The following is an 11,835-nucleotide window of genomic DNA, read 5'->3' as shown; positions in this document are numbered from 1 at the left end:
GATGGTCTGCCAAAAAGTGATTACCAGTATTTAAACTGCTGAAAGTAATTTGTTGTCTTTAATATGTGAAACATATGTCAAATCCATCCCTCATGAATGACATCAAGTCACAAACAACATTTCTGCCACGAGGTAGAAGCTGTAATCAGTTTTTTTGGCAAAGTGACTTGTATATATTGCTTATTTGTCCAGTTAAAAAGTCTTGTTGACATTAAAAATGTCTTTTTGAAGAGAGACCTGGCCAAGAAAGCAGCAGAAATGGCAACAAGTATAACAATAGTCCTATAAAGATATTTTAAGTGGCCAAACACTAATCACTACTAATCACTACTCAGGACCTTTTTACTGTGGTAACCTTAAATGCTATGTCATAATCAATATAATAATCATAATTTTTTAAGCCTTTCTATTGAAATCTAGCTGGCTAGTATCCATCAGACATCTGTGTCCACGGGTATGTAAGCTCACGATCCCTGTATGTCTGTCACTGAGGCTTTGATGCAATATAACTGCAGCTGGAGCTGAACTCCTGAACATTTAGCGCCCCCTGTTGAACCCTTTGATATGACAGCGTGTGTAACCTGAGTGTGCGAAATACTTCCAAGACCACATCAAGCCAGAGTTTGAGTCGTAGATTTTTAAGTTTTAAATGTCACTTGTTCGTGTTTAAAGGATATTTTATTTCTTATGCCGCATAAATCGATTGATTAGAAGACAAAGTGTGAATAAAGGACTTTTATTCTGAAGGATCGTAAACGGAAACGCTTTTAATTTTGGCGGAAGGCTGTGGGTGGGTGAGGTGCTGAGGTTAAACATCAGCTGAGTTCAACGCGGGTTTATTTCACCATGTCTCGATTCAAAGGGGGGTGTAAGGATTCTCTGGCGGGCTTTAAGGTGCAAACGGCAGAGCCGACTGTTCCGTACGGCCTGCTGAAGGCGGCCCGGAAGAGCGGGCAGCTCAACCTGACCGGCCGAGGACTGAAAGAAGGTAATTTTATGTTAGCTCACACATACAGCACCACTAAAAGACCAGATCTGCCATTGATTTAATAAAAAAAAAGTAACCTAATATATTATAATATATAATAATAATAATAATAATAATAATATGACTACACGTTTTCTTCCTCGCTGGACTTCTTTCAGTATATATTTTGACTGAACAAACTGAACCTTGATATTCCCATATTGCTCATGTTTGAACACTGACACATGATCCTGCCTGTTTCCAAAAAGTATATTTTACGCCAGTGTAAGTCTCTCTGCTTAATCTACACTGCTTGTTAATGTAATCATGTAATCAACCGGCCACATGACAGCAACCCATTTATTCATGTAGACAGGGTTAAGACGACCTGAGTATAAATAGAGTATGAGAATGGGGAAGAAAGGGGATCTAAATGACTTTAAAAGTGGGAGGATTGTTGGTGCCAGTCTGGCTGGTGAGTATTTCAGACACTGCTGATCTGCTGGGATTTTCCTGCACAACCATCACCGGGGATTACAGAGCATAGTCTGAAAAAGAGAAATGTCTGGTGAGCAGCAGTTATCTGGGGGGAAATGCTTTGTTGATGCCAGAGATCAGAGGAGAATGGTCACAACACTTTGACCTGTTAGGAAAGCAACAGCAATTAAAAAAAAAAAAAAAAAAAGTTAGCTAACAAAGTCAGACAGATAAGGCTGAAATGGTTTGGACATGTGCAGAGAAGGAATAGTGTGTGTATATATTTGATGGATGATGATGAAGATGGAGCTGCCAGGCAGAAGGAAGAGCTTTATAGATGTAGTAAAGGAAGATATGTAGAGGGTTGGTATGGCAGAGGATGCTGAGTGAGATGGAGGCAGATCCACTGTGGCGACCTTCTGAAAGGTAGGCCCAGCCAGACAAAGTTTATTGTTCTTGTTGCTGTTGCAAAGGTTAAGATGAAACCTGGGGTCCAGGAATTTATTGGCTTTGTTACTTTGTGACTCGTACCATGTTGTGCATACCTTCATGGCAATGGTCTCTTTCCACAAAAAAATTGCACTGGCCTTTGTTGTGTCAGGTGAATGGTAAATGGCCTTTATTCATGCTTATACAACTTGCCTCATTCATCCATTCACACAAGCATAGGTTTATGGTTTGTCTAAGTAAGCGCTTTCTAACATTTGCACGCATTCATATTCTGATGGATTCATCGGAGAACACACAGGGTTAAACCTTGCCCAAGGATATTTGGCATGGGAGCAGCCAGGGATCGAATTTCAACCTTAGTAGATGACCTGTTCTATCTTGTGAGCTACAGGCACCACTTTTTCTTACTACTACTATTATTTTTATTATTATTATTATTATTATTATCATCATGGGAGCATAATCCTATTTTTACTTTCATGTTGTAGGCCAGTTATGTGAATGGAAAAAGTGTTATGGTTGGGGTTAGGCAAGTAAAAATTAGGCTTGAGTCTCCAGGACATGAAATGAATTTAATGTCACCAATACTGCGTAGAAACCCGACTAACACGTGGCTCAGTTCCCCAGAACGTCTATCGTCTAAACATCGACACACCAGAGGAGGCCCAGCAGAATGTGTCCTTTGGAGCAGCAGATCGCTGGTGGGAGCAGACAGACCTCACAAAACTACTGCTCTCATCCAATCAGATTACATTATTGTCAGATGACATCAGCCTGCTGCCTGGACTGACTACACTGGATGTAAGTAGTAGAAGCCTCAATCCAACAAGCTAGCTGAGTGTATGTCTATTATTTGTGTGTGTGTGTATATATATATATGTGTATATATTACTTTTTTTGGGGGGGGGGGTCTCATGTTTTGGGTTTTTTTTTTCTTCCCCTCAATAATAAGCTAATTGCTAATGCTGTGTTAGTCAGAGACAATACATTCAACTAACCTAACAATGCAGTAAAACTATGTTGAACAAAAGCTGATTAGAATTTGACATGGAAACATTTTTAATCTAAAAATGTTTCCAACATATATTTCTGTTTTTAAATGGTAAATGGACTGATTCTTATGTAGCGCTTTTCTACTCTCCCGGAGCACTCAAAGCGCTCTATACAACATGCCACATTCACCCAATCACACCAGTTCTCACAAGCACTGCCTCTATACTTAGTGCTTTCTAACTACTTGTGATACAGTGCATGAAAGCTACCAGCAAAGATCAAAACCGTTTTATTGTACCAGGCTGTAAACGGGACTGTATGGGCAATTGTCTCAGAATTTAAAACTAGCCTCAAGTGCTGATTAGAGGAAATGCAGTTTCTGTTTTCACCTGTGAAAATTATGACTTGAAATCCAGCTAATAAACAAAAAATGTCAACTTTTGTTTTACCAGCTACATGACAACCAGTTAAGTAGTTTACCCAGTGCTTTGGGAGAACTGCAGAATCTTCAACAGCTGCGACTCAGGTACACACACTCACACACACCATAAGTCCATAATCCTAATGGAAAAGAGAAATCTGAAAAAGTTTGTGCACACTCATAATACTCCAATAAAATATCTTATGTTACAATACTGTGCAACAGCCACCCCAGTTTGTTTACATTTTGCCAGGAAAATAGATGTAGCGGTTTATTGAAATGTGCAGATACACATGGAAATACAGTATGTAAGGTGTGTAATGTGTTTGAAAGTCAGTATGTGGTATGACCACCTTTTATTTTACAGCCCAGCCTGAACTCTGGTACTCAACCACAGTCTGGACTATGGTTCAGTGGGTTAGCGCAAAAGCAATCTCCCTGTAGAGTGTGTTTGTGGCTGGAGGCCGTGTACAGACTGTGCAGTATACCCGGTCTGCTGGCCAGTCTTGTGTCCACTGGAACCACAGAGGGAGTTTGTAATCGGTTCTGTTAGTTTGTCCACAGTCCAGTTTCCAAGATGTCAGCTTCAAATTCTCTGTGATGATCGATAACGGCTCAAGCTCATTTAGTTTTGGTGAAAATCAGGTTTGGTTGCACCAAATATGAAAATCAGTAAAAACTTTCATTACCCAAAATTAGTTATGTATTGTTTTCAAACTTCACAGTAGCAGACTAGGCCTTGGGTAACATGAATACTTAGGTTGGCTAAGGCGAACTAAAAAACATTTAAAGAAACCATATCAAGTCATATGTCGTGTGAAAGTGCAGGAAAGAGCTGTACACTTTATTTTTTCAAGATGTCACAATAGATCTAAAACTCTCAAGTTTGTACAGCTTATGGAAGCCAAAGATTTCAGCCACGTCTGCTTCAATCATATGGATAAAGCTAAAATACACCATTTTATGATGTAATCCTTCAAGGTCAAAAGTCAAAGTCACACGAGTTAAGAAAAAGCTTTAGTTTCTGTTGGATCAACTCCAAACTTCAAAACAATATATTAGTCATTGGAGAACAAAACCTAGTTTTCTTTGTTTGAGCTCTTTAATGTTTAGTTTAACTCTTCATAATCATACGTACAACAGTACAAAAGAGAGACGAGCAAAACAGTAAATGAAGACTAAATACAGAATTTGCTGGAGCTATCAGTCATTTTAGTAATGGAGTGTCCTATTGATTATTCCACCAGTTCATTGCATAAGAAATACTTGTGCCTTATTAATGAGCAATAATAAATATTCAAAAGAGAAGACACTGCAGGTCTTTCATAAATGAGGTCTTTACTACTAGTACTTTAATAATTTAAGTGCATTAAACAGCTGTCAAAAAACAAATGATGTATTTACATGCATTTAAGTGTGCAAGTGAAAGAGAGGGCTTGTGTCTGCAGTCCTTTAAGAAGCATGCGGGGGCTGCAGTGAAGAAAAGTGAGCATATCAGCATTCTGAAGTTGGCAATAACTAGTGATCTGTTGTGTTTTTGTTCTGTGTGGCCAGTCATAATCAGTTAGACTCTCTGCCAGTTGAGATGTGTACTCTAAAGAACCTCCGTAGCCTCACACTGCAGCAGAATCTGCTGGAGAACCTGCCAGAGGATCTGGGACAGCTCGCGAACCTCACAGAGCTGGTAACTAATGCATAATGCATGCACTCTAGTGTGTCTTCCTCTCTCTCCTGTATTGGAAATGCATTGATAATCCATTTATTTCCCAATTAAAACAAAGTGGAATGAAAGACTGAAATGGAATGATGGTCAATTTCTGTCTATCCTGTTGAATGATTAAAGGACGCGTCTAGCAACCAGCTGAAGAGCCTGCCCTCCAGTTTCGGGTGTCTCGTCAGTTTACAGAAAGTGAACCTGTGTCGCAACCAGCTTAGCGGGCTCCCAGACAGCCTAGCCCGGCTCACAAGTAAGAGTTGCAGAAGTGCTTACAAATAAGTTGTGAATGAGAAAGCGTTTGTTCCGGCGTAACAAATTATTCCATCCATTTATTTTCTTCAAAAGCAGCTCGCAGGTTGGCGACCACACCGAATAGATGTTTATAAAAAGAATGCAATAATATAGATTTGACATAAAATATGCACTAAAGTATAAACATCTATGTATGCATATGACCACAGCCTTATAATTAATAGTCTGATAGACATCAAGATGACCAGAAACAGACGAGGATCAGGAGAAAAAACAGCCACTGGTGACAAATGTATTTGTGGTTTGAGGAGAAACGGTAGAGAACTGGGCAGGTGTTTTGTTTAGTGAAGGACCATAGCTATTGTTAGCTAATGTTGTTTTATTGAATAATAACATAACTCTGTGCATATTCAGATATATCAGAATTGATTTTGTTTACTGTTGGAGAATTGGTGCTTATCTAAAAGATGAAGATCAGCTGCTATAAAGCAAAGCAAAGCACAAGCAAGTGACTAGAGGGAGTGTGACAGAGGGTAATGTTTGATGCTCACATTCACACCTATGGCAGACTTCGATGTTCAGATCAGTTGCATTAAAAAAAACAGCAACAATAGTTCATGCAGAGCCTTTCTTTTGTTTTTTAAATTTCATTGTCCTCCTGAAAAATAAACGACGGCATCAATGCCGATTTTTGTGGTCGTGCCGGGTGGATTTTGAATGAATATCCAGCAAAGCTGCAACAGCATCATGGCTCCTCCTCTTGTTTCCTTCTTGTAAATTCACTGGAATTTTATTTGTTTGCTTGGGGTTCTTTTACCCCCCAGGTAGAACAATGGTGCAGTAATCAGCACAGACACCTTATAACAAGGTTCTGTGTTTAAATCTTTGTATTTATTTCTGGATAACACAATAGTGTCATTTTATGTCTGCCATAATGTTCCACACAACAGAAAATATTAATATAAGACAAACTCGTGAATGAATAGGTCACAGTAGTACAGCTTGAGCTTTATTTTGGGCAGCTCTCTCTGTATTTTTATGTTTGCTACAAGCTGGCCAATAATTCCCCAAGATGTGGGTGGAGGGACAACAAGTTATTTCTTTGACATACACTAAGGCCCTGTAATAAGATGGGCATGTCAGCAGCTGAAAGTTGTGTTACTTTTTCTGGCTTTTTTGAACTCTGGTTTAATTTGGCAGATGTTAAGCTGCTGGACTGCAGTGACAATCAGCTGACTGAGATTCCTGAAAGCCTATCGGAGATGCTCGCTCTGGAGCAGCTATACCTTAGACATAACAAGCTCCGCTTCCTCCCAAAGCTCCCCGCACCTGCGCTCAAGGTATTAACAGCAAAATGATGTTCCAGGAATTAAAACTCCTTTGTGGTGTGAGTGAAGCTGACGGTATTGGAGCAATGACCAAATCGCTCTGCGCTCTGTATTGTGTCTGAGACATGCTTCTGTGCATCCATTACTCTGGCAGTGCAGAAAGATGTAACTGTGTGTGTGTGTGTGTGCGTGTGTGTAGGAGTTATATGTGGGGAACAACCAAATTGAGCAGTTGCAGACGGAGCAGCTATCCTGCCTGACAGCCATCTCTCTTCTGGAACTCAGAAACAACAAGATCAAAATAGTCCCTGAAGAGATCACTTTACTGAGTACGCTAACGCGCCTTGACCTCACCAACAATGACATTACCAGGTAAGCTTTCAGTATGATGACACACTGCTCAGTAAACCTTTTATACCTGCAAGCAGCCAGGATGCGACTGAATTCAGCTGGAAGGAAATATAATCACTGCTCTACACTGAGAGCAGCTGCATCAAGTTTCTAGTGCCATTAGTCTGAATTTATGCCTAATTTGTATTTTATTCTCGTTTTCTTTATTTCAAGTATTTCTTGATGTTATATCTGAAAAGTGTCCACCTTTTCAGAGTAAATCCTAGCAGGTAGATTTTCATACAAATAATATTTTGTGTCCTGTCAGCCTTCCAGCGTCACTCAGCCTGCTGCCCAATCTGAACGTGCTGCTGTTGGAGGGAAACCCTCTGCGAGGAATCAGGAGAGACATCCTCTCTGTAGGTGACACATGAGGACTCAAATACAGAGTATGCATGGTAAAACAGAGGAAAGGAAGAGAGAAAGGAAACGTGGCAGCTGAATATGTAAAAACACTGAAATCTGCATTTACAGGATTATATGGAGAAGTTGTAATACAACGTGAATTCCAGAAAAGTTGGAATGTTCTTTAAATTTAAAAACTAAAAGACTTTTAAATCACATTAAATATTATTATCTTTGAGTAATTCATTATCTGCAGTACATAATATCAAGAAAATATTCAGAGAATCTGGAGAAACGTTGTCTTTTCTTACAGAAAGGAACCAGTGAGCTTCTGAAGTATTTGAGAGGAAGAGTTAAAGGTAAAGTGGTTTTTTGCCCTACCTGTATATGTAAATGGGATACTAACTAGTAGTTATGCTATATAAATGAACGTGCTAACACCTTATTAATACCTTAATAATGCTTAGTAGTGTGATGGTATTGCTATCAATGCTTTAGTTCTTCTTGTCCTGGGTGCAAATCTACAGATTCTGCTGTCCTTACATGATCTTTTGTCTGTTTTTTGTAGAGGAGCCTGACAAAACAGATGGAGGAGATACAGCTATGATGTTACCCAGCCAGGCCAGGGTCAATGTGCATGACATTAAAACTCTCAAGCTGTTGGCATACAGGTTAGTTATATAGACTGGTTTCTGCATTTCCACAGGAATGTGCATGTACTCCGTCAGGGAATCAGAAAACTATACTCACCAGGCTCTTTGTGCTGTTGGATTTGTCTTCATACCTAAATACTAAGAGAAAGATCATATGTGTCTTCATCCGGATAGGGGTTTGTGTTGGTGTGTGGGACTTTAGCCTCAGGCTTATAGTGTTAAATGGTGTTAAATGGTAGTTACATTACTTTACATTACTAGGTTTATATCTGGGACTCTCCACCATTTGACCTTAGAACTGAAGAAGCTTCTCGGATGAGAGGTGAAACGTCTTCAAGTAACTTAAAGAAGTCCAGATGCTTTTCTTTGCAAGCTCCTTTGACTGTAACGAGTAGTGTAACAAATGACTGACTCGTGGGAGTAATTAAGTAACGTACGCCATTACTTTTAATGTTCTGTGTAATAATTACTGTTTTGGAGTAATGACCCAACACTGATCCCAACAAAGAGGAGAAATACCCCCAACATGCACAAACATTTGACCACATCATGCAATTAATTTGCAGAATGTAAAGTCTGTGATATGCAGTTTAGTTATGGTGGTAGCTCACAAAGTAGCGCCAATAGCAATTGATGCGAGAATGAATAGTTAATCAAGTGGACAAGGGATCGAGACAATGGAATTGCTAAATTCTTATCAATTCCCATGCCTAATAATTATTGGTTATTACAGTATATTTACGCTAAATACTCCAATGTGAATGTGTTTGTGACCAGTGACAAGCAAGCAGGGAGTATCCCAGAGGAGCTGTTTGATGGTGCAGCTGGTCAGAGCATTGCCACAGTTAACTTCAGCAAAAACCAGCTGACTTCAGTTCCTCCCAGGTACACGCACACTCCCTCGCTCTCTTTCTTTCGCACACAGAGCATCACTGTGTGACAGACGGTAAAGCCCCAACAAAAAGCCATTTTAATGCAGATGATTGCAGGCTAATCACACTTCTGTCTGCAGGCTGGTGGAATTCCAATCTTCGCTGTCAGAAGTCAATCTGGGTTTCAATAGACTGATCAGCTGTTCACCTGACATCTGCAAGTTACTCCAGCTTACACACATCGATCTCCGGTACGCAGACACAGCCGACACTCAGATATGGACAGAATCTATTTCAGGAAGCTCCCATTTATTATATAATATGCAAATTTTGAGTCCAAAGTACAGAAAGGACAGAAATCCACCGCATCATTCATGTGTGTGTGTGTGTGTGTGTGTGTGTGTGTTTGTGTGTTCTTTTGCTTTATTTTTGCCTTTCTAAATCAGACACCACATCATTGCAAACCACTGCCAACATTTTAGCTCTGGAGTCTCCCGTCCTGTCCTGTTTAAATTAAGCTATAATCTGACATTACATAATAATGGGTGTTGTTTTTAGTACTAGTCAGTAAGATGTATGAAACCTCTGAAAAGGGAAGGGTCAGGTGTTAATATTTTATGCTGTATTTGTTTCTTTCGTTTGTTTTAGGAATAATCAGCTGAGTGATTTACCGTCTGAAATGCAGAACTTAACTAAACTACGTTCCATTATCCTCGTTTACAACAGGTAACTTAACTCCACATTGCAGCCCCATCATCCAGCATTTTTTCATCACACCCCGCACACACATACGCAGCTGCTCGAGGGAGCAGCCACAGCAGTCCCAGCGCCTTACTTGGATTCCTCCTTGATGTCTGATCAGCTCTGAGGCGATCCTGACATGGCTTGCACATTACTCCATAAAGCACTTCAGTGCTGTTAGCTTGTAATGTTGTGTGTTGTGATGTTCCATATACAGCTTGTGATCCATTGCAAGACCTTCCCTTGACTGACCTTTCTGAGCACCACATCTAAGCACTAAATAAAGAAGAGTGTGCAGGATGGAAAGATGGAACTCAGTGGGATGTGATCTAAACCTCTGCCCTTAGCAGCTTAGCATGAAGCATCCACTGTTGTCTTACTCGATCTGATTCCACAAGGGATGTCAGCTGACATGTTGATTCCTGCCTACAGTATGTTGTACAGTTTGGACCTCAGAATATGATGCTGTGCATTGAAAATGAAGTTAATCACAGACTAGACAATGATCCTCTGCTCTCATGAAACTAATAAGAAAAATATGTTATCGTCATGGTCTTAGCTACAAATCGCTTCACGTTGTTGTCACGGAGTTCGGCCTCCTCGCTTTGTGGCTCATAAACTGTAGGTAATGGAGCACATGTACAGTGGTTCAGTAAGTTGGCCTGTCTGACCTGTGTTTGTGTACTCTGTGTATTTCTGTTGCTCACAGGTTCAAATCCTTCCCTGACGTCCTGTATGAGACCCTTTCTCTGGAGACTATATTGCTTGCTAATAACCAGGTGTGTGAGGTGGATCCTAGTCGCCTGATGAAATTGACTCATCTGTCAACACTAGATCTGGCAAACAATGACCTGCTCAACATCCCTCCTGAACTGGGCCTGTGTACCAGCCTCAGGTAAGGACCTTACTCATTATTTATTTTATTTTTTTAAGTGAGATCACTTTATCCTGCTGGATAAAGCAGATGCTGACAACGTTTATCTTTGAGGACAGAATTTGAAGTTATAAATGACAATATATGCTTCTGTGAGCATGTCACAAAATGCTAAATGGCAATAATATCGTACCATGAGTGAAGTATCATGATAATATCATATCATGGGCTGTCTGCTGATTCCCACCTCTATACCATAAGTGCATCTACTTAAAATCGCAGCCGAGTTTGGAAACTGTGTAAATTCCTGTAAGATGTACAATAAATTCCTCACAAAATGAGTTGAATTTGGTGTTGTTCCTCAGGTGTCTGAGTCTGGAGGGAAATCCTTTCCGCACACCCAGAGCAGCAATTGTGGCCAAAGGAACAGATGCACTGATGGAGTATCTGCGCAGCCGCATACCAACGTGATTTGTGACCATGTTTGGAGGAGAGCACCACCACCGTGATCAAGACGTTTAAATGCAATCTTTTTACATTTTTTCACACATCTATGAAAAATGGTGCAGACTGCTTTTTGAAGATGTTATGGGTAATAAAATTAAACCATTGATCTGTTTTTCTTTTTTCCATGGATGCGAGTCAGAATAGGATTTATATTGTTCGCTATTCTGCGGGCAGCACTTTTCCAAATAAAGTTGTTTGGCTAATTGTGACTGGTGTGAATTTCATAACATACTAAGTACAGCTAATAGCCCACTAAAAGTATGAAAACTAAAAAGTGCTGTTTATCTGAGCTCTGCATAGAGTTTATAGAACGTCTATACACACTACAGTCCATTTGAAAGGTTTTAGGTCCACTTTTCGGTCATGTTGTCAGATCAGTTCTTTTTCCCTCATTAATCACAGTTACATAACAGAAAACACCTTTCAGTGTAAATTCATTTATAAAAACATAGCTGATATGTCCAATATAGTAATTTTTACCCTTCAGCTGTAAAAGACTGATAGGTATTGTTGTCACCCTGCCAGGCCCGCGTGTAATGTTGACATCCAAGTTTATGAACACAATAACTTGAGAAAGACTTTCGATTGATTCCATAGAGACCTTGGTCAAGGTCAAGGTTAGAAGCCAAGTGTTCTGAAAATCTTGTGAATATGATAAGAAGGTGGTCAGAATTTTGAAAATGATAAGATAGGTTTGTCTACTAGGAGGCTGACAACACTGTCGAGAAAGGTGGGACAGAGAGAGATCAAGTCCCCCTGACATCACATCTGATTGGGGATAAAAGGTCTTAACATCCAGCCTCATGTTTAAAATGATCATAGTGCTAAAACAGAGCTTCTAGTAAATC

The 11,835-nt window shown here is 39.9% G+C and overlaps 1 protein-coding gene across 1 annotated transcript; it reads left to right on the top strand.

Moving 5' to 3' along the window:
* Nucleotides 1-764: 764 nt before the first annotated feature.
* On the top strand, nucleotides 765-11,190 carry lrrc40 (leucine rich repeat containing 40). The gene is made up of 15 exons (XM_082510179.1): nucleotides 765-988; nucleotides 2,514-2,695; nucleotides 3,340-3,413; nucleotides 4,863-4,992; nucleotides 5,152-5,275; nucleotides 6,478-6,617; nucleotides 6,805-6,977; nucleotides 7,264-7,354; nucleotides 7,654-7,699; nucleotides 7,909-8,011; nucleotides 8,771-8,878; nucleotides 9,006-9,116; nucleotides 9,514-9,591; nucleotides 10,316-10,501; nucleotides 10,846-11,190. The coding sequence occupies exons 1-15, from the start codon at nucleotides 847-849 to the stop codon at nucleotides 10,949-10,951; spliced, it is 1,794 nt and encodes a 597-aa protein (XP_082366305.1). The 5' UTR covers nucleotides 765-846; the 3' UTR covers nucleotides 10,952-11,190.
* The last annotated feature ends 645 nt before the right edge of the window (nucleotides 11,191-11,835 follow it).

Source organism: Aulonocara stuartgranti (assembly GCF_965226115.1).
Source record: "Aulonocara stuartgranti genome assembly, chromosome: 17".
NCBI classification, from domain to species: domain Eukaryota; kingdom Metazoa; phylum Chordata; class Actinopteri; order Cichliformes; family Cichlidae; genus Aulonocara; species Aulonocara stuartgranti.
Note: the sequence above shows the minus strand (reverse complement) of the source record. Positions and strands in the feature narration are given on the sequence as shown.

Excerpts from the sequence above, each read along its gene's own strand:
- lrrc40 (XM_082510179.1), top strand. The coding sequence starts at position 847 with ATGTCTCGATTCAAAGGGGGGTGTAAGGATTCTCTGGCGGGCTTTAAG. Across the intron at positions 989-2,513 it reads CGGCCGAGGACTGAAAGAAG|TTCCCCAGAACGTCTATCGT; the intron begins GTAATTTTATGT and ends CACGTGGCTCAG. Across the intron at positions 5,276-6,477 it reads CAGCCTAGCCCGGCTCACAA|ATGTTAAGCTGCTGGACTGC; the intron begins GTAAGAGTTGCA and ends TTAATTTGGCAG.